Source organism: Pan troglodytes, chromosome 2 (assembly GCF_028858775.2).
Source record: "Pan troglodytes isolate AG18354 chromosome 2, NHGRI_mPanTro3-v2.0_pri, whole genome shotgun sequence".
In the NCBI taxonomy this organism is placed as follows: Eukaryota; Metazoa; Chordata; class Mammalia; order Primates; family Hominidae; genus Pan; species Pan troglodytes.
Genome location: NC_086015.1, coordinates 108,844,845 through 108,868,460, shown reverse-complemented (window position 1 = coordinate 108,868,460; position 23,616 = coordinate 108,844,845). Strand labels below are relative to the sequence as shown.

The window sequence follows — 23,616 nt, the reverse complement described above, 5'->3', positions numbered from 1 at the left end:
TAAACTAGATTCATGAATTCTAAAATCACTCTTGCTAGTTTGCTAAATGACTTTAAGCTTGTGGCATTCTAGTACAACATAAGGGTAGGATAAATACCACAAAGAATTAGAAGGCAAAATAATAGATCAAAGGGAATTAAAAATTTACCAAATTTAAAACTGTTGCAAAAATGTTTTAAGATGATCTTTGAATTATCTCCACTCTGAACATAAAACATGAATTAAATAAGAGAAACTTATTTTTTATTCTCTGTTGCTTTTGGGAACTATTCCTGTACAGGATAAGGCCTCTGACCCATAAAACATGAAATGATTTAACTGTCAAGACAAGGATAGTACAAGAATGGACAGGAAAAAAGAAAAAATAACCTTATGATGATGATACCAAATGCAAAATAAATAAATAAAACTTACCATAATGCAGTACAGGAAGATGGAATTGAAGATTTTAAACTAATGAAGAATAACTTCAAATTTTCTTACTTTTGTAATGCCAGAAATAAAATACTCACTAGCAGAGACATTCAGGGAGTTTACTGTTCTCTCCAGTTGGTTTTCTGCTGTGCAAGTTAATGTAACATTCTCTTCAGGGGAAATGATAATTTTACTATAATACCTGCCATTAATATAAGGAGATTCCTCTGTCTGGAAAAAGAAGAAAAAAGGTGGGTTTAGAAATCAAAATGGATTAAAAAGCATAGGAAAGAGTAATGATGACTGTAATAGGATAGGCGTGGTGCTCTATAGAGCATTCTGGTGTTCAAAAGCTATGTAAGATCATAGATCAAGACCCATGTATGCCAATATCTACAAAGATTAGTAAATCCATAATGAAATTTCTGTTTATGTTTCTTTTGTGAATTCTAATAATTAAGTTAATTAAACTCTTCTTTTTAAATAGAATCTCAGGTTTAGTCAACATTTTGGCCTGATGATACTTGTTTCAAAATAATTAATTGGTGACTATTTAAACACCAACAAATATATGAATTTAATTATTTATAAATTTAGTCACTGTTCTTCACTGTGGGAATTAATTCCTTCACCTTAAACCATTATATCAAAGTACGTATGTATGTATAATTTGCTCATGGGTACATGAAACCATTTTTTTCTAAAGTTTTCTGTTGTAAATACAGAGGATGGATGATTTTTCAGTGATTGCTGTCCCTCTGATGTTTGTGAGGTGTTAATGAGGGTAATCACTGCATTTAATTCCTTCAAATATAAAATACAATTTACTTTAATTTCATCCCTAGGATTTGACTCCTAAACCCAACAAGGTTGAGGCAAATAATGTACTTGCACTCTTTTCTTGGTCATCTTATGAACTCATTCCCTACATTTTTCTCTTTCTATATTGTTTGCTTTCTCCTCAACTACACGGTAAGTGCCTTGAGGACAAGAGCTATTCTCCTGTTTTGGTTATCTTCTAGTTGCTGGGGTGGAGGAGGGGCAGAGACATCTTCTAGTTGTAAAATAACAGATTCACCATGTATCTGAGAAGGGAACAAATAAAATTGTGATTATGGATGCATCAGCACAAATCCCAGAACAAGAAAAATAACATATCACCTAGTGGGCCAGAATCAATCTTTCTCCTTGACAATGAAAGATGGCATTATTATTTTTATCCTCACAGTAAATTTACCTGCTATTTTTTCAGTTCGTACTAGGATTTTTCATCTGACTTTCTCATGGAATCTTTGTTTTTGTTACTTTAAACTCTACAAAATATATTTTCTCATTTCTAGGATGGTCTTTTAAATCTTCATATCTTTTCATTAATCAAAAACTTACTGTCTGCTTACGTTTCTGTTTTCTATGTCTGTATTACCAGTACCTAAAGGTTCTTTTTTGCTGCACTTATCACTTAATTGAACTAGAGAGCAAAAACAATAGAGTAGAAAAGAAACCACCATTTTTGATGCTAAAAATAGATCTGCACATTGTCAGCAATTTAGATGGTTCAAGTCTTTATTCAAAATCAAGAAAACTGCATTTTCCTAGGTTTGAGGAGCCCAGAGCTTCTTTGCCTCCTCTTATATGCTTTCTTACTGTGTGTCCCCATCACACTTAACCAAATCAGGAGTCACTCACTTCAAGTGTGCCTACTGTTTTGAGGGCTTTCCATATCTAGAGTTATGCAGCTATATATGCATCACCTATAGTTGAAAGAGCCAAAATCCACTTTGCACTGCAAAACTGCATGGCGTAAGCTGGGACAGTGGCCCAACTTCCCTAGACAGAGGAAGAGTGGAGATTTTAACTTAAAATTAATTTACAGCTCTTTGCTTTATATATGTCTTCTCAAATTTCAACTGGTTCAAAATCTGAGAAGCACAGAAGATTTAAATAATCCAGTGGTACCTCTGGGTGCTCCTGAGAAGCCTTTACAGATTATACTGAGAGGAGGGAGACATGAAGACTGTTGTAGAGAACAATGGAATTAGCAAGTATGTCAGCAACCCAAGCAGATTGGCAAATTACTGGGATTACAGTTCTGAATCCCTAGTGGTAGGCCAGATTCTCATTTTTCCTTTATGGGGAGGGTCAAAGACTTAATAGTAAGAGAAAATAACAGGTAGTGTTAACAAATCCTTAACCCTTTACTATTACTAAAATAAAAAGGTACAAATATTAAGGTCTGGTTTATGACCCTTTTGTTCAGAAGGGCACATCCTAGGCACTATATATGTAGCTTGCCTTATTCTGGCCCTAGCACTGCATAGGCATGTCAGACCACACATTCATAAGCAGTAACTGTGTTCTTCTCCACCATTCCTACACGAGGACATAGTTTTAAGAAGAAACACCCCTTAATGTGCATAAGTTGAGCACAGTATTAGAGTTCACTTATACTGAGATGCATGAGCTTATTTTGCAGAAAAGTGTATATCTTAATGTTTTAATCACTCAAATTTTAGGAATGAATGATCATGAAGTAATACCTAATTTATATTCTTTTAAAAACAGATACTGACCATGACACAATGGTTCTTCCCTTCTCCATGGCCCTGGGATAAAATTTCTCTTTGAGCCATGTTCTTCCTCTGGGAAAATTAAGAAGTTAGCAAAAGCTTCCTCTGAGCATGTACTGCAAATTCTATGTGATAACAAACCAACCTACACACTGCAAATTTTATGTGGTAACAAACCAACGTATAGGGTAGGTTCGTGAAGAAAAAAAAAACGCATTGGACGAAGTGCAGCATATAACAAGAAGACAAATACTTGCTTGGTTTATGACGCTTCCACTGCCAGTAATTGTCCATTGAATGGCTGGCTTTGGAAAACCTTCCACATGGCAGATTATTGTTTTAGATAGTCCACTGGGATCAGTTTTCTTTGTCATTTTTATTTGAGGTTTGCCTGAAATATTACAATTAAAATAAGATGTTGAACTGAGATCATAAAAGAAACCAGGTATAAAATTCTCAAAGAACAATTTGAATTAGTGCCCAAGTATTTTATTACCTTCTACAATGAGAGTCAATGACTCTCTTTTCTTTAGTCCTTCAACCTCCTGCAGAGCAGTTTCGCAGACATAGTTTCCAGCATCCTGATAATGAAGACTAGAAAATGACGGGCTAGATCGAAGCCTGATGTTATCCTGATTAAATACAAAGTAAATTACCTCATGTGGCAGAATTAAAATTCTCAGTGTATTTATTAGATAATAATTAAGCCTAAAACGATTCTTCTGGGAATAATATAAATGCAAACTTCTTTTTCTTAACTTCAGATGCTTTCAAAATAGATTTCCTTTTTCTTTTGTTGTTTTAGAGTCAGACATGTCAGATTTTTATTTCACGCTCTCTCATTTACTGAATTTATAATTTGGAAAGCGTTCTATTCCAATTTCTATGAACAAAGGAAATGTATCATTTAATTTTAAAAAATCGCCTGATATACAGAAAATAATCCTATTATGTCAGGAATTGAAATGCTCCTAAGCAGGCAACTAGACACAATCCTAAGATTATGTGGCTTTGTCCATTAGGATATTTTTTCCCACTCCCCATTAACTAACCAATAATCAGGGAATACTGATCATCACTATTTTGAATACATGAGCTGTTCATGACAGTTAATTCATAACAGTGATTGCAGTTGATTGTGCAAACAGTTTAAACCACAGTAAACTTAGTTTCTCTAGTCCTATAGTAAAACCTGCAATGAGTGTTCAAATGACTATGAATTAGTCTAGTTGCCTAGAACTTGTCTAGCCTTGTGATCACTGATTACTACAAACATATCATGCTAGATTGCAGCATAGGAAGTGGCACTTTATTTTAGTGAACAAGTTGTGATGAGGCTGTGGCTGAAAGAGAGTACAATAAGAAACTGAGCTCACAGAGTAAGACAACAAGTAACAGAGGATCGAGTGTTAAAAAGGATCAAAAGGCAGGCAGTAAAGCAATACAAAATAATTTCATAATATATTTCCATCAAAAAGAAACTCTAGAAAAATATTTCTCCACAGTTTCTTATAAAGGTAATTCTTGTCAACTCCTATTTCAAATGGTATGTGTGTTTTCTGAACCCATCATGGGTTAAGGGTTCTTGTCACATGTCATGCTCTGGTAACAAAAGCACTGGGAGTTTGGATATACTAGCCAAGGGTTTAAGTGGAGGGATCACAGTCACAACCTTTTCCTTTGGTGATAACCTTGTCTCAAATCACCAATTATCAGTCACACTTCCTTGCTCTAAAAGGATAGCCAATGGCCTACATTTCAGACAATTACAAGAGTATAAGCACTTGTTCAGGGAATACTGAATTAACTCCTACTATGTTCCAGGTATTCTACTATAGCTCAGGGATAAAAGGGGTTGCTTTCTAGGAGCTCTTGATCCAGTGGAACCTGTTTTCAGAAACTTAAGAGTGGTCTCAGCAGCAGAGAGACAAAAGGTGTCTTATCAAAGCATAGTATTTATACTCAGTAAGGTCTGGCCTTGAGTCTCTACTCTGTCAGTTATGAGCTTTCTGATTTATTTCCCTTCAATTTCTTTATATGAAGAATGTGGGGAAAATAATAATCTTTGTATTTCACAGGGTTGTTGTAAATATCACGTAAGGATAATGTGGGCAAAAACACACTGTAAATTATTAAGCCCTGTGGTATATAACTATGTTTGTATGTGCACACATGTGTGTGGTGTGTGTATAATTAGTATATACACATAATTGACATAACACCCCAAACTAAGTTTCAGAACACCAATTATGGATGTCACCGTGTTGAGCACCTCTAAAATTTTATTGTTATTTTATTTCTCTTATCAGAAACAGAGAGAGAGAGAGAGCTGGTATATAAACACATCCATAAATATATCTACTTGAATACGATATAAAGTGCATAAGAAACCTAAAAAGAAATCAAACCAAACAGTGGGGTAGTACCAAAAATATTACTTACTTTCATCCATACCACAGTTGCATTCCTGCTAGCGGATATTGTGCATGACACGGGTAGGGCATCACCAATCTGTCTGGTCACTTCTCCACTGGGGTTTAAGGACAAATCCAAATCTGTGAAGCAGAAAATCTGTTCAAAGTGCTAACTCTGAAATGTAAGATAGTCAAAATATTTTGGAGAAGAAAAGATGAAAGAAAATAAATTTCTTCTAACTGCATTTGAACATTCAGAACTGATTTATATGACTAAAATAATTGGACTATAGCATGATTAGCCTAGTTTTTCAAGCCAGCCTTGAGACTAGTTTAGACAAGAGAATGGTCAATCTAATTGATTATCCATTTATTTGCAGTTAACATCATTGATATTTTGAGGGGATATAAATATTCCCCTAGGGCCTATCACCTTAAGAAAAAAAAATCTTAAGTCACTTCTGGAAGAAAATAAAGATGATGACTAGCTAAATATTATATAAAGAGACAGTAGGGCATAAATGTTGGAAAATCAAACATCTTTAGACAGCAGGTGATAAATTGAAAAACCATGAGATAGTAGTTGTGTTTCTTCAGAGAGAATTTACTATAGCAGCAGATATTTTTAAAAAGTGCTATTCCATTTCTCATCCAGTTGATGGAAAACAATTTTTATAAAAATCTTACTGTCATAGTCTGATCTGTATGAGAAAATTCCAACTCAATTGAACAAGTATTTATTGTACAGCTACTATGTCCCAAGCACTGATGAGAGATGCAGAGGTAAATAATGACCTTATAAGTCAATGAGGTAGAGGTACTATGCTGACTATAACACACAGCCCATAAAATCAGCACCTAGTAGCAAACCTGACACTGATTTGGAGTTCAATAAATATTTGTTGAAAGACGAAAGGCAGGCTAGAAACAGAGGTACAAATGAAGACTTAATGGAAGTATAGAGAACAGAGCTAAACTGGGTTTCAAAGCAGTAATAAAGGCTTTGTAAAGGGAACACTATATGTTCGTGGCCTCTGATGGTTGAGAAGGACTTTGATAGGGGAAGATGTAAGGAAAACTTTGGTCACATAAGCAAAAGCAAAGAGATGAGAAAGCTTGGCAGATTTTGTAATGGTGAGTAATTGGGTATAAGTGGTGACAACTCATGGAAGTTAAACTCATACAATTCATTGAGACCAGACTGAAGAGGACTATGCTTGCCACACTAGGAGTTGTGTCTTTGTTCTACAGTATGAAGACTTGCCATTACACTTCAAGTTTCTCCTTCGTTTAACATGTCATAACTGCAACTTGTTGACTGCAACATCATTTTTAAAGTTCGTCTCTCCTATCAGACTGAAAGCACCATGAGGGTAGTGATTGTGACTTGGTTTGTCACTGATATATCCACAGTGGCTGACACATGGTAGACTCTCAAACATTACTATTGAATGAATGAAGGGAAGGAGCATGCTTTCTCAATTTCTCATTAATATTAAACCATGTACCATCGTGTAGAAAAGTGGAGTTTCCTTGGAATATTTGGGTGAATTGTATTTAGATGAAAATTTTATTCTGGATGAGTTAGAAGTTTTTGTTAGCTGGATAGCTAATTTTCCAGAGAGGAGATAAACAATTTTACAGGACAATGATGGACTTTGAAAGCTCTGATGAAGACTCTATGTGTGCATATATTGGCAGGGAAACAGTGACTTTCATCAGCAACTAGGAATTTGTAGGCTGTGAGACTTGATGAGCAGTCTATTCTGCAAACATGTGCAAGAATGGCTTGGCGCTTCTCTACCCACACTTCCTTTAGACATGTTTGAAAAGGAAACAAATCTTGTTTTTGGAAAATAAGCAAGCAATCAAAGATAAGTGGGTAAAAATAGGATTTTTATGTTTCCATATAATTTAGAATCAGATGTTGATTTACTTGAAATACTTTTTTTCAGCTTTTGAGGAGGAACAGAGTCAGCAATAGAGTTAAAACCCAGTGTTAGAGTGTACCTGTCAAAACCAAGATGCATTTAAATCTAATTAAATGCACTGGAATCCAATTAAACTTTTACACACTTTTGTTTAATTTTCCCCCATCACAGCCAAACACGTAGGCACTATATGGCTGCAACCAAATCTTTTGCTTTGTCAGTCTGCCATCTATCCTCCCCTGCCTTATCTACAAGTAAAGTAAATAAGAGCCCTCTTCTTTTAGAGACCTGTGTACCTTGCATCTCTTAAAAATAAGCACATCACACCATCTCTAAGGCACTAAATTATTGATTATTGGCTCAAAGACATCATGAGCAATGATAATAGAGAGCTATTCCACATATGGTTCTATCTGCTGGCTATATTCTCTTTCTTCATTATTTTATTTTCATGGAACAGGACTGGATAATATTGTTATACTGGAAGCTACTGCTTTCTCTGTAACTAGCCCCTGATGGTAGACACATTCAAACCCAAGCAACATAAGCAAAGAGTAAATGGAGAAATGGCCCAGCTGTGAACATAACAGTCCACTATTTTTACAGGGCTCTCAAGGGAGCACTCCCAACATCAGACAATCAGAAGCAACCATCTGGTTGCTTTATTCCCCAATGCACCCCCCTGTATCTCTCTCAAAAATTTAGCTCATATCCCACATGTTTTTAAAGTATTATGAGTCAAATGAAAGAGTTAGAACTATGTACTCAAGACAATTTCTAAAGTCTCTTTATACTCAAGTGGGATTGTAGTGGATGATGTCTAGAGGAAACCTTATTAATGGTACTGTTGAGTGCAAAGGACTTATTAGGAAGTTTGTACTATACCTCTAAGCAAGACTGACATTTGCTTAAAGCACTCTGAATTCTAGTGTCACCAGGGTGTGGTATGAATTAGTTTACCGTTTCCATGATTCATCAGGTACATCAATAATATGGACTGTCATGAAGAACTCAAGTTAAATGTCTGGTATTTACGTGTGTCTTTTTCTGTTACATCGAGGCAAATATAACTTTTGGAGTATTTGGAGATCAAAAGCAAATTAAAAGTTAAAAAGTTATGTCCACAGTGATTTTCAAGAGGTTCTGTTTCCAGAAATTTCCTACCCCTCTATATAGAGTACATTCAGCCAATAAATAACTTCTAATGATCTCTACTTCCTGTTCCCAAAACTGAGTCTGTAGTAACTTTGTATTGCCTGAGTTTGGGTGTCAAATTTATTCTGTAACACAAATGATAATGCTGGGTCAACTGCAAAGCTGGTGCACTTCAAGAATATGGAAATGTTTTCTTAAAAATATACAGAGTTGTTTCTTTAAGGTCTATATGAATATTGTTCATTGACACCACAAATTGAAGACACTTAGAAAGAAGATGGAGATGTACCACTGCCAAAAGTTGCGGTTATCAGAGCCATGCAAGGTTTCAATATTGCAGTACAAATCTGGACAAAGTTGAGCTTATCCCGATGCTCTCTCTCTACTGCATCTATTGCAACCAAGTTATTTAAGAAAGATATACGTGCAGTTTATTTGAAAAGATAGCTACATTAAGCTATTAGAAGCCTTTGAGGTGAAGCTGCTGATGAAGAAGTAGGTGACTTACAGTGAACTGTGATGGCTGTTGAAGCAATCATGCTTTTTTTGTCTATCAGGGAACACTTGTAGTCTCCTGTTGCATTGCGCCTCACATCTGTCAGTGTGTAAGTATTTGAGCTTCTTATTCCTTCAGGCTGTCCCTTTTGATAGAGGCAAAATGTCAGATGATTATACTTGGTCGCTACAATGAGAACAGTTGTATTTCTTGATGAAGATAGCATTTTATCAAGTAAGATAAAAAAGGGAATGTGTTTCATTGATCACACAAAAAGAGTACAGTTTGTGTTACCAACGTCTGATTCCTGGGCAAATAATTAATATTTTGGATCTAAGGAATTTGAGAGCTGATTTATTTTCTATTGATGACTTTTATTTTATTGACAGCATGGCTTTTGCTCAAGTTTCAAGGGCATTTTTAAAAAGTCCAATGTTTTATTTTTATATTTATGCCTTATGTAATTTGACAAAAATATTTGAGGCAGCTTAAAAGGAAATACGCTATATATCCAGATTAAAAGAAGAAACATAAAAGGAAGGAAAGAAAGAAGGAAGGAAGGAAAGTAAAAAGGAAGAAAGGATGAAATGAGAAGAATGGGAAAGAAAGAAAGGGGAAAGGAAGAGAGAGAGGAGAAGAAAAAAAAGAAAATGACAAAAGAAAAAAGAAATTAGGAAATTAAGACTAGGAAAAATATAGATGATGTAGGAATAATATAAGTTAACAAAGAAAGATATTCAGCAGATATTATTGCTAAAACTGAGACACAAATTTGGTTCTGTCATCCCTGATAGCCAAAGCAGAAACCTAATTAGTTTTAAATTTTCCTTCGCAAAGAAAACAAAAACAGCAATTAATTCATTAGGAGAAACAAAGTTTTCTGTCAGCATAAAGAAATTACTTATACTAGTCTTCTGAATAATGTAGTGAATGACATTCTTAAATACTATTGAGTACTGTGGTAGATGAAATTTGTAAGCACAACCCTGCAGTAAATGCAGTATTGAGTTGCATTATGGCTTCCCTCAATGTGAAAGTGATGTCAAACACAAAGATATGGGAGAGCAAACAGGCATCCTCAGAGAGAGCTCTCTCCTTGTCTGCTTCCAGATCCTTATGACATGCAGAGCACATCCGAGAGGAATTTTCCAAAGTATCCTCTATGCATGTCATTTCCTTCAGCTATGATATGGAGAAAAGTTGAGGAAATGGCATTTCAAGATTATACATAATGACCAAAAAAGAGCCATAGCATTATCCTAAATATAACGTGCAACAGAACTATCCCTACTTCAGAGGGTTAGAGGTGTGTTCGGGGCAATGTTGTGGGCAGATTTAGAATCCACATCAGTTCATTCACTGTCATCAGTTTTCATTTTGTAGTTATCTGCTTCTGAGGAGCAGATTCTTAAAGTTTATTTGGATAATTAAACTTTAAGTTTTTGCAATTACGGTTTCCTGTGGTTGGCTTTTTTTTTCTCTTTGTCCTTGAAATCTCTCAGCATTGAGAAAAAAGGCAAGAACAGTGGCAGGTGCAGAAAAAGCTTCCACGTGACATTTTATAGGTGGCGTCTCTTGTCTCCAGCAATAACATTTTTTCTCACTTAATCTATCCATGTAGAAGTCAAACAACAGGAAAAATGATAGTCATCCAACTGAAGTAATACTTAAGCACTTACTGGTAAGTAAAACAAAAATTCCTCTGGGGGAGGGTTGCCATTCCCTAAGCATTTAAGAGTGATGTTATCCCCTTCTTTGATGGCATTTTTTGGTGGCAGCACTTGTATTGTCACCTGCTCTGTAGGATCTGTAAGAGTTACAGACACAAGTTAACCATTTTTGTCAAGTACCGAATTACTCTGTGCATACAATGTAAATGACTAAATTATACATAATTTTCTCAAGAAGCTAGTAATGGTAATTGCTTAAATATACCTTTTTATAGAAGGATTGAAGCTAATAGCTACTTGCTATACAAGTACTAATCTTAGGGCCAACTACAAAGAAACCCTGTTACATAAAAATCAATTTCTTCTTAGCAAAATGTCTTTAACTGAGGTAGGAATGGTGGTAATTATTTTATGTATAAAAGACCATAGGAACAATCAAACTGCATGGCTTTATTATAGGGAAATTTAATTATATATTATATGAATCTTATAGTTTGGAAGGACAAAAATCAGCTAGCAAATAGCTAAAGCTAATAGATACCACTGTACTCATATTGCATAATAATACTTCATATGAAATGAAAAGAGGAGACATGAGCTAAACAACACCAGCGAGGATTTCGGCATGCAGGAGAGAAGATCTGCTTAAAAAAAGATGAATCCTATGAACTGAGGGAGAACCTTGACACAATCAACAGGACTGTAAATGTATTGTAATTTTGTCCTGTTCACTGGAGCCAAGATGCAACTTTCATTCCATTTTGGTCATATTTATGGAGAAAATAGGGCTAAAGGGTATGCTTCAGCACTCAATAGTAGAATGCTAATGAAATTAAATGCTGGATACAGTGAACCATATCTAGCAAACAGGAAATAAAATGAAGTGGTGCTGGCAGTTAGAAATTATCCACTAACCCATCCATTTGTTATGTTGCTGGATAATACAATGAATAATAAATTTTGAAATCATATAATGCAAAGGTATGTTCTATAGAATGTTTTCCACAAGACTTAATAATTATTGAGGCATGTGTATATATTTCCAAACTGGTGGCACTAAAAATTATCTATGAAAACCTATTTTTTTTATTAGCTAACAAGTGAAATGAGTAAGTTATACTTTTGGAGGCTTTGTTCTATCTCTTGCGGTCGTTTATTTACCTTTCTATAGATAAAGTGCAGATAAAAAAACTTAGAAGTTTGTTATAGATTGTTTCTTTGCCTTTTCTCTATGCTTGGGCATCTCTGAATACTTGTCCAGTATATTCTGAGGTTAAACGGTGATTGATTTAATACATTTCTTATTTGTTTTTCTGGATTTGCCTGAAGTAGTTTCCTAACCAGCAGTTTCCGGTGAGGTTGAAAAGTAAATAAAATCTGGTTTTGGTGCCCTGCTGACCTTCTGTTTCCGGGCCTCTCTTGCTTTTCTTACTTCGCCCTTCTCTGACTGACTAGTGCTCATGTTTGGCCTGTGGCATGTCACTGTGGCACATCTCTGATCAAGGCTGACACAACAGAACAGCCAGGGATGGCAATCTCTGACTTCCTTCTCTATTTTAAAACTCCCCTTCTCTGTGTTCCCTTTTCAATAGGCTCCGCTTTGTATTAGAGAGTCATCAAAGGGTTAATGTAACACATTTGCGTTTTGACAATAACTCTCTGCATGTCCACTAACGTGTTTACCTCAAAATTAATGATCCCTTGTTCTGCGTTTGCCCCTGACTTTGAATTTTACTCTGCCCATTAGTAAATCATCATTTTGCCCATTACCCTGGCTTTCTCCTTTGCCCTCTCTTATCCATTCAGTCACCATGTCTTGATGATTAATACTTTACAATATATTTTGGGTCTGATTCTCCCCTTCTATTCTCACTAACACTTCCCTAGTCCATGTCCTAATTAACCTACACTTGAAGCAATGCCATCAAATTTCACTTGGTTCCTCACCTTGAGTCTCCTTCCTTTTGATCCTTTCATATATATTTCCTCTGAATCAGTTTTCTGAAGTAGCGCTTTGAATATTACAATGATACTCAAAATCTGTTACACGTTCCCAACATATGAAGATTAAAAATAAAAATTCCTTAGCCTGGTATCCACAATTTGGCTTGAACCCAGCTCCAGTGAGAGTCTTCTCTCTTACTCTGCTACATAAACCCCTACAAAATAACCAAAACTGTCTGCTGAAATTTTCTTTTCATGTATTTATTTATCCTACAGTCCTTCTTCATTTATTCATTTGTTTGGCATCTATATTGTGCAAGCCTTAAGTGCTGGAATTATGAAGTTGAAAACCCTGCCTCAATGAACGTTTCCTCTATTTGTAAAGACACCAAACTTAATAATTAAGAGTATGACCACATAAAACCTGCATATGACACAAGCATAGGGATCCTGGTAGCTATCGTTACATGAGACTAGGAAGCTTCCTGGAGGAACTGACCCTGGAGCTGGGTTTTGACACATAAATGGGTGTTTGCTAAATGATAAAGGTGGGAAAATGACAGCATATGCATAGGCATGTACGTATTACTCTACAGAAGGAATCTGGAAAGTAGAACAGACCACAGTGGATACAGGCAGTGATGAGGGTTGAGACATACTGTAGGACCATGGCTAAAACAAACTCAAGGCATACTGCAATTGGGGGAGGGGGAAGGATATTAATCTGAGAGCTCTGGGGAGTCACTGAGAAGTTTTTATCACATTTGTGGTTTAGAAAAATATTTCTGGCAGCAGTTTGGAGGGCAGTTTATTTGGGGGTGAACAGAGAATGGTGGGCAGACAAGAGAAATACTATTTTCCAATTCATTGGAAAAATACTACTTTTGAAATCCATTGCAGGAATAGAGGCAATGAGGAATGGTGGCATAAACGTAGGCAATGTCAGAAGGCAGAAATCAGATCAAAACAAAGATTAAAGAGCTAGATTCTCTAAAACCTCGTTACTGATTGAATAGGGTAAGAAAGGAGTGGACTGGTGCATTTTTCTCAAGCTTTCTCAAGATGAATTGGCCAATTTTTTTTTTCTTGAAATGGACTCGTCTCTCCTTTCCATTTAGCGCTCTTCTTCTGTTCTCTGAAGTCTTCCTAGAGCAGTGGTTCTCCACTTGTAGTCCTCAGATCAGCAGCATTAGCACCATCAGGGAATTTGTTACAAATGCAGAGTGTCCATCACCGTCCTATACCCACTAAATCAGAAACTCAAGGCCAGGGTGCAGTAATCTGTGCTCTAATAAGTCCTTCATGTTCTTCTGATTTACACTACAGTTTGAGAACCACTGTCCTTGGGCACCTGAGCCCTCAAGACTCTTAATACTGAGTTCCTAAGACTTTTACCCTTACAACCTTGCATTGGCAATTTCCTTCTGATGTAGGTGTCTTGTTTCTCTACTGGAGTAGTACACTCCTTGAATGTGAGGACTGTCTTAAACTGCTTCTTCGTGCTTCGTGTTTTCACCATGAAGCCCACTGTGGCTTCTTAAAAGCCATGCCAAGTGCACCTTACACAGCCAGCATGATAAAATCATTTTCTTCACATCCATTCAAGAACTTCTCTGTCTACCCAACTCTGCATGCCTCACACTCACAGATAGTTCTGTTCTTTCTGAAGCCAATTTCCCAATTCTTATTACTTATCTTGATGTTCTCTCCTGTGTTGTACACCTACACTTACACTAATATGGTTTATTTCCAATTGAATATTTCTAACAGAAAGAATTCTGGGCCGGGCTTGGTGGCTTACACCTGTAATCCCAGTACTTTGGGAGGCTGAGGTGGGCAGATCACCTGAGGTCAGGAGTTCGAGACCAACCTGGCCAACATGGTGGAACCCCACCTCCACTAAAAAATCAAAAATCAGCAGGGTGTGGTGGCATGCGCTTCTAATCCCAGCTACTTGGGAGACTGAGGCAGGAGAAGCACTTGAATTCAAGAGGTGGAGGTTGCAGTAAGCTGAGATTATGCCACTGCACTCTGGCCTGGGCAACAGAGTGAGACTATGTCTCACATACACACACACAAAAAAAAAAAAAAAAAAAGAAAGAAAGAATTCTGCCTTCACCTAAAAAAGTTTGATTTTAGATAAGTTATACATAATGAAATACTAATTTCTTGGGTTTAAATCAAGTTGAAAATTATTTCCCAAGTTTAAGGCAAAACTACCTTTTAATATTAGGGCAACTTTGGAAGAATTTCACTTTTGTTCTCATATAAGATATTGTGCCCTAGGGAACCAAAAAAGAAATGTAGGTGAGGTGATTCTTTCGAAAGGCTCAGCAGGCATTCCTGGCTTTTCTCTAAAATAGATGTAGAAGTGCTAGGTTACTGTAGAATACATGCCAGTATCACAAAAATTTTAGATAAATTAATAATAAGAAGAAAATCCTTTATTGCATTTTCCCCCCAAATATCTTCGGCTCTATGTTTATATTGTGATAATGACCATATAATAATAATAATAATAAAGTACTTAATAATGACAATTTAATGTGTGATGTAGCATGCTATTTTTGATTTGTGATTTCACTTACTCTCTATAACAACACTGTCAGTTAGGTATTACATTTTTCCCATTTCAAAGTAAGAAAACTGAGATGTAGAGTAATTAAGCTACTTTTTAAGAAATGGTAATTGATAATGCTGGGACTAGAATTTCAGAATTTTTGCTCCTAATCATTAGATTATCTTGGCACCTGTCTTACAAGGAAAGCACAGCAATGGAGAAAAAGATTCTATTCTAATATCTACAGCTAATTTAGGGCAAGACTCTGTGCCTCACTTTACTAACTAAAATAATGAAGTTAGAACAGATGACCATGAAGATTCCTTTGTAGACAAATACTCTGTTTCAAATACACAATTTAGTTAAGTAAAATGTCTTGTAATGCAACATCCTATCAAACTTATGCAATTGATCTCATTATTAAAATAAATTTCTTCATTAAAATGGTAATCTCTTATTTAGAAAGCCAGTTAAAGTCTATATTTGTCTGTCATTCATCCAGAAAATGATAAGTTATAGATCTTATCTTTAAAGAACTTAGTGTGTAGTGGAATTCAGAAGAGACACTCATAGATAAAATGTAGAGAGTGAAAGATATTATAGGATGGATAAATGTTTATTCATGCTATGGTCTCCTAAAGAGGAAGAGATTATTTGGGTGCTATCAATTTGGGGTGCAGATTGGAAGCAGAATTCAAAGAGTAATTGGATTGGGACCTCAAAGATTAATAGCATTTGAATATTATTTCTAATACATTAAATAGCATAATTATATATTGAATTACTTACAGTAAATATCAAATACTGCCTGTTCAGAATGAATTGTTTTCTGGCCAGATGGTCCATAATATGTCACCGAGCAGGTGAATGGCATTTGTATGTCAGCCTTGGTTGTCTTGTACTCCAGGGTGGAAGTCATGGTATAGAGCTGAGTCACTGGGTCCATTTCCTTTTTAAAAATTATGACCACCGCTGAAGAAAATAAAGAACACTGATGATAGGGTCTTTCATCTGACAATCACAATCCTTAACGAAACAGCACCACACCTTTGGGAAGTGTTTTTTTCCCTTCTAACTGTATTCAGCAGGAGAGAAAATTGACATGTAGTGAGGTTAGATGTCGTTTCAAAACCGTGAATCAGAGACACAGAAATAGAATCCTGGAATCCCTTTTCCCACTCACTTAATTAACTTCTAGATCATGCCATATACAGAAATTATTTTCTCTGCTCTTGATTCTTCTGTACAAGGGCTGAAAATGATGTTTAAAAAATCACGTATTAATTTAGTACATACTTAAAGTAACAGAGCATAAGAGTTATAGCTCAAAAGAGGGCAACATATTTAGATCCTGAATAGTTTAAAGCGGGGGTCTCCAACCTCCAGGACTGGTATGGGTCCAAACAGCAGGAGGTGAGCGATGGGCAACCACAAGAAGCTTCTTTTGTATTTACAGCCACTCCCCATGGCTCACATTACTGACTGAGCTCCTCCTCCTGTCAGATCAGTTGTGGAATTAGGTTCTTATAGGAATGCAAATCCTGCTGTGAACTGCACATATGAGGGATCTAGGTTGCATACTTGTTATGAGAATCTGGTGCCTGATGATCTAGGGGTGTCCCATCACCCCTAGATGGGACTGTCTAGTTCCAGAAAAACAAGCTCTGGGCTCTCACTGATTCTACATTACGGTGAGTTGCATAATTATTTCGTTATATATCACTATGTAATAATAATAGAAATAAAGCACACAATAAACCTAATGCCTGTAAATCACCCTGAAACCATCCCCCCACCCTGATCCAAAGAAAAATTGTCTTCCATGAAACCAGTTCCTGGTGCCAAAAAGGTTGGAGACCACTGGTTTAAAGAATACCTAGAACAAAGAAAGTCAGAACAGGTCATCTGAATGTACTCCCTGTCCCCCGGCCCTCACACCCACCTCCTTCAAGGGGATGTAGCACTTTTCCATTCCTGTACCATGTGATATTGCCATCTGGATAACTGTCTTCTGAAATGCAGTCACCCAACTGCAAAATAAAAAGGCAATGTTATTACCTTGGTTCAATCAGGGGCTGTCAATTTGGAAACTCCAGAAACTCAGGCAATGCAGAGTTATTCCAAGGGTTTCTTGACCCGTTTATTTTCCAACACTGACAAAAGACTGAATACATGCTCTCTGGTATAAAAACAATGTCTTTTTAAGACCTTTTTAACAATTTATTTGAAAATATACTTTTGATGATTTTTAAGTGTGCAATAGATGGTGTCACTATTATAAAATCACATTCATTTGAAAGCATTGCCAAATTAATTTTGACACTATTCATTTTTAACATTAACCAAATAACATTACTCTATTAACACTGACTATTACCATGAATCATAGATCTTCATATGGAAGAATAATTTGGTGTTAAAATGGGGCTGTGTCTCCAGTTTCATACTACATATATTTCAAGAGGATATATGTTATCATGCTCTATAATTCCCCTCACTTTCTTTAAATGTATTTTAACTTAATATTTGGTATTCATCAAATAATTTTATGCAGTAAAATTTAATATGACACAAAGAATGTAGAACTTGGGTTTCCATCTCCCAAAAAGGAAAACTTTGGTATTTTAGTTACATTATTATTCAATATGGATCTCCAACTTTGTCTCCCACTTTAATACAGCTTCCCTTCACATATCTGCTAATGTGTTGTTCGAATCTGATCTCATCTCTTTACTTCAATCTTTCAGTAGCGTAATTTGCCAACAGAATAAAGTCCAAACTCCCTATTTAGTACGTAAGATTTGTCACGATCCAACTTTTCTTTGCCTCTCCAGATTCATCTCTTTCTATCCTTTCTTGTTTTCTGTCTTGGCACCCAGTTTCATCAATGCCAAAATTTGCTGTTTCCCAAACACACCGTTCTCTTTCACATCCTATTATTTCATATTGTTGGAAAGCCATTTCTACCTTTGGCTTGGTGAAAATCTATTCATCTTTCATCATTCTCTCTCTATATTTTTTCTACACAGGGTCTGGCTCTGTCGTCCACAATGGAATGCAATGGTGCAAACATGGCTCACTGCAGCTTTGACCTCCTAGGCTCAAGCAATCCTCCCTACCAAGCATCAGCCTACCAAGCAGCTGGGACCACAGGCATGTACCGCTATGCCAGCTAACTTTTAAAATTTTTTTATGAACAAGGTCTTGCCATGCTGTACATTCCTGGGCTCAAGTGATCCTCCCACTTTAACCTCCAAAACTGCTGGGCTTACATGCATGAATCATGCTAATTGGCTTCATCCTTCTATTAAACAATCCATTAATTCAAATAAGACAGACTCCTCTTTTCAGAAATGACCCCACCTTCCTTGATGTCCCCATGGTCACCTGAGACTGTGAGCATGTTGTACCCTCTGTGCCTTGTGCATAATTTCTGATTGGTAGCTGCAACACTGTCATCTCCACAAGAGCAAAGCCTTTCTTACTTGTCTTGGAATGTAAGGTCAGAAGAAGGCACTTACAACACTGGCTAAATAAAGGTATTAATCAAAAACAATTCTTACCTTTTTTAGCTGCTCTGTTTCGAGAAACAGTGCTTTGCTTACAATTTCAGGTTTAGATGGTTGCTCTAAAGTTAAGCAGAGAAAGATTTTAAGTACATATGTAAGAAAAACGGGACTTCTGTGGTTTGATTCACAGCAAAAACAATTCATTTACTCAATACAGAAGAATAAGCAACAGAATAAAAATAGATTTCATTATACAATCTGGATTTAGGGAATCTATAGGTCTACCCTTTCAAATATTTATTATCTTAAATATTATTTTCAGTGCTTGTAATTCCTTTGAATAAAATATCAATAATTCTTTCTGAATGCTTTATAAATAGTGAATATGGATTTGATAGTGAAACAGGGGCTAATGTCCTATATAGGATATATTGTCTCTAATTGATTACCATGAGCACTTCTTACTTATCAGTAACTTCCAGCTCATTAACTGAAGACATTAATTTACATGAACCAGAATCACAAAGATACTTGTTTAAAATTCAGATTTCTGAGCCCTATTTGGCCTACTGAATCAGAATTCCTGAAAAAAAAAATCCCATAACTCTACATTTTAAACAAGTTTCTAGGGTATTCTCAGTCACCATAAAGTTTGAGAAACACTGTTCTAAAATCATGGGAAATAGAAAGCAACTTAAGGAATTTATAAGCCCAAATTTCTGAAATATCTCTAACTTTACCTCTTAAGCCAAGTCACAATATAAAACTGTAAATGTGAGAAAATCTTTCAAATGTGGAACCTGAGATGATGGACAAAAACATTTTAAATATAGGTAGTTCTAAGAAACATAAATTTTAATAAAGACTTCAGGAGCAATTGATTAAAAGTTGCAGCAACAATTTATTATTTAAACTGATTTTGAGTTATTTTATTCTTAGCTGCTATTTTCTATCAATGATGGATTTTGCGCTTTTTAAAAGCTCCAACAATTAGTTTACACAAAAAGTATATTGCCTCATGGTCACTGATGTTTGTGAGTCTCATGGACCAAAATTATTCTATTTTCTTATAAGCAAATGTATTTAAACCATCAGCTACTTTTTCTTTTATAGTCTTATTGTTTACCACCTAATACTTTTAATTTTGATTACCAAACTAAACTAAATTGGCTTTTGTATAATTATTACTCAATTTGGAATTCAGTTATTAGACATGTTACCTCCCTAGATCATTATAGAAAACAAGGAAAACGACAAAATGTCTCTGGGGTAGCAAAATGGATATCTTTAGACTATATGAGAAACAAATGTAACCTTCTTTAGGTTAATATCTAGAGTTAATTTCCCCTCATAAATATGTTTTACATGAGATATTAGAATAATGAACAAAAACAATAAATCCTCCCATGTATTGAACTCATGCTCTTTAATTATAAGAGGGCCTACTTAACTATTAATTCTAGAAACATAATTCCACAATTTTCACAATGATGATTTCTAGTTTCCAAATACACTGATTGGGAACAAAACATAAGCAAGATAGAACAATAGAAAAAATAAATATAGAAAAATAGGAAGACACAACAGAGAAAATTAACATTAACACAAACTAGAAGTGACACTTGACTACCTGATTGGTAGGATAGTGACCATAAAATGATAAAAAGTTGACCTAGAAAAAAAAGCTTCTCAAAATAGACACCAGTTTCTGGGAAACATATTGTGTGGGGGTTAAAGCCTTTCACATAAGAGTAAACCTTGACATTATCACTATTTTAATAGAATGTTATTAATGTTCATAATTGGAACTCTGAGTTATTGATGAAACACTGAATCTTATTTGGAATCCACGTTTTAAAAAGGCAAATATCTAATACATTTGAGAGAAAAATGCATCTGAGATATTTAAACAAAAAGAAAATTCTTGGGGTGTAAGTAAGTCAAAGTTTTCTGGAAACTGAAATCAGTTATTTAGTGACACCCTCTCTGAGAGCTCAATAGATGTAATACATGCAGTTAATTTATGTGGCCAATGAAGAGTCAAAATGAACAGAAAAAAAAGGTCAAAACATTCTTAGTTTCTCCTTCAAGAGTATTATGCCTGGAATATGTGATGATATTTGACAATTCTCCCCATAAATTTAGGTTCTAAATAGACAGATTTGGTGGGTGGCTTTGCCAAGTTTCACTACTTTCCAGTTCACCAAAGTAAAATATCAAGACTGTTGTGCACATACTCTTTCTCTAATAGAAAATGTATAACTTTACTTTGCTTTGTAAACCCTGTAATGTTTTATCAGTGCACCCATAATCATAAACACTTCGTATTTCAGTGTTTGGTCCTTTACTCATGGTCATGTGTGTTTTGTTGCCATAAATACTTTATAAAATTCCTTATTTTTTCAATGAAATGAAACTGTAGCAAACCTAAGGAAACCTGATGAAAGGATGTTTAAAGCTTAATCCTGTTTACATTATGATTCGTCTTTCTATTTGGAAAAGAGGGTCACAGTGAGTATTGTGAATGTAATGGTAATACTTATTTCATTTTCCTGAGTTATTTTCTCCTTAAATGTTTGTTTTGAGTCCTCCATATTAACTATGTATCTTGAATGTAATTTTCTTTTATATTAGGTTGTAACAATTGATGAGTATTAGTTGGAGGACCATAAAAGAGGACATGTACTATTTTAGCAAAATTGCATATTGATTCCAAAGTGTTAAAAAATAGTCTATGTGAATTATATCTTAACATGATTCAAAGATTCATAACTAAGTATAGAATTGAAGGGAAAAGCAATGCTACAAATTTACTTGCATCATTAAAGTAATTTAGTCAAGGGCAATGATTTAAGCCAAATTTTGCTTCTGAGTCTTCTTGGCTAAGTTTCTCTAAATCATTCAACTGAATATTTATCAAATGGAAAAATCATGCCTTTGTTTATTTTCTTGTTTTGCTGATCTGGCTATCTTAAGTAGTTAGAAGCTATATTATAATAGGGCCACACTATGGTAGCTTAAAATTATAGAATAGGGAGATTAAAAATATCTTACAGTGTTTATTCTAAATCTGATAGTATTTTACAAGGTGTGTGTGTGTGTGTGCATGTGCACGCATGTGTGTGTTGGAGACAGGGGCAGCTGAAATTCATGGCAACATGTAGTATGTGCCAGTATCTTGAACAATGATATATAATGCTAAGACTCAAATGGTTTTGGTTTTTAATACTTTTGTTTTAAGCTCAGGGGTACAAATGCAGGTTTGTTACATAGGTAAAGTTACGTCATGGGGGTTTTTGTACAGATTATTTCATCACCTAGGCATTAAGCCTAGTACCTATTAGTTATTTTTCCTGATTCTCTCCCTCTTCCTACCCTCCTCCCTCTGAAAGGCCCCAGTGTGTGTTGTTCTCCTCTATGTGCCCATGTGTTCTCATCATTAACTCCCACTTATAAGTGAGAACATGCAGTATTTGGTTTCTGTTCCTGTGTTAGCTTGCTATGGATAGTGGCTTTCAACCAAGTAAATTGTAGGGCTTTCACTAATACCCATTAAGGGCTGATCATATATAGTGAAAAGTTAAGCTACATGTAATATTTAGTGTCGATTAAAACATTTCATAAATAGTGCCCTTACTTTTCCCTCTACTTTTCTTTTTGTTTTATATCATCTGCAGTTATACAGGAGATTTTATAGCTGGAGAAGAAATTGTGGTAAGGGGCTGGGGAGTGGTCAGAAAGAAATATACTGAAATAGACAGCTCCTTTTGTTCTAACACCCAGACTATTGCTAGTAAGAGCTATGAACATTAGCCTTCAAAGAATCTAAAAATCAGCAACCTACTAAAATGTATATTTTTTGGCATCTAGCCAGCTCACAGCAAGGTGAGAATGTAGTGAAGACGGCACAACTGCTCTGTATGACCCACAGTGTTCTAGTATTACTGTAAAAACCCACACATAGGATAGCTCAATTTAATAAGAGAGGAGAGCAAGTGAAGGCAGATGCAAATGGTCGTGTTGACTCAAAACGGCTCCTCCCAGTACTTTGTCAGCAATCACCCCTCATAAATCATGAAGTACTTTAAGCCAACTACTGTGAGCAAAAGGTATCTTTTATATTTAAATAATCAAAATGAAATATCTGGAGTAGATCTCATTGTTAAACAGATCATTTTCTGCTTCTTCCCCCCTCAATGCCCCCCAAAATTTTACTTTTAGGTTGAATGACTTTTAGGAGGAGGGTGAAAGCAAAGACACTTAATTTTGATAAAGCAGTCAGAACAGTATCCAAATGGGAGGAATCCAAATAAAAGCTCTGAAGTACCTCTGTGTGAAGCCACTAAACATGGCCCATCATCATCATAAGACCTGGTCCATATGTACCACAGAGCAGACTCTATGTCTGCAATACCACAGAGCAGCACCAGAGTAGACTAGACTTACAATTAGCACAGGGTGTGGTTTTCAAATTTTTTTTAGAGCTGGAGCAACTCCTCTGTTTTCTTTTTTTTTTTCATGAACAAATTATCATGAAAAACTTTGAAATGTTGAAATAGACTGAAGCCTCACTAATCAAGTAGAAATAGCTCCTTACCTTCCTCAACTGTCTTCATTAACTCATGAACAAGATCCTAGCATCAGAATGGGAAAACCTCCCGTCTCATCCAAAGTATTCATTTTACTGATGAGGAGTGAATCTTAGCCCCAGACTGGTGAGGTGACTTACCCAAAGTCAGAAATTAGCAGCAGATCTCATAAAGTAAGTTCTCCTGGTGACCCGCTCAGTGACTGCTCCATCTCACCACCAACAGCCTTCTGGCTCTCTGGGTACCCATTTGACTTCTAGACCTTTTTCACAAGCACTAGAACGAATCTTTGGGCACCTTTAAAGGTTGACACTTGCTTCTGAATGGTTTTATTAACCTCAAATGTGCACCAAATAAAAACATAGTT

The 23,616-nt window shown here is 35.6% G+C and overlaps 1 protein-coding gene across 4 annotated transcripts in view; it reads right to left on the bottom strand.

Annotated features, from left to right (window-relative positions):
- The window catches only part of ALCAM (activated leukocyte cell adhesion molecule), a 209,605-nt gene that overhangs the window by 25,889 nt on the left and 160,100 nt on the right, over positions 1-23,616 (bottom strand). For 2 of the 4 annotated variants that reach the window (XR_010155670.1, XR_010155671.1), the window contains exons 4-12: positions 18,715-18,779; positions 17,094-17,181; positions 15,941-16,123; positions 10,657-10,784; positions 8,990-9,122; positions 5,424-5,536; positions 3,478-3,613; positions 3,235-3,372; positions 513-645 (exon numbers count right to left, since the gene is read on the bottom strand). Coding sequence is in view for 2 of the 4 variants with exons in the window: in XM_054680840.2 (XP_054536815.1) it covers positions 513-641; positions 3,235-3,372; positions 3,478-3,613; positions 5,424-5,536; positions 8,990-9,122; positions 10,657-10,784; positions 15,941-16,123; positions 17,094-17,181; positions 18,715-18,779 (1,113 nt within the window). In the remaining 2 variants the exon portion in view is untranslated. The remainder of the gene's footprint in view (positions 1-512; positions 646-3,234; positions 3,373-3,477; positions 3,614-5,423; positions 5,537-8,989; positions 9,123-10,656; positions 10,785-15,940; positions 16,124-17,093; positions 17,182-18,714; positions 18,780-23,616) is intronic. The other 2 variants (XM_054680840.2, XM_054680841.2) reach the window with 1 other exon arrangement.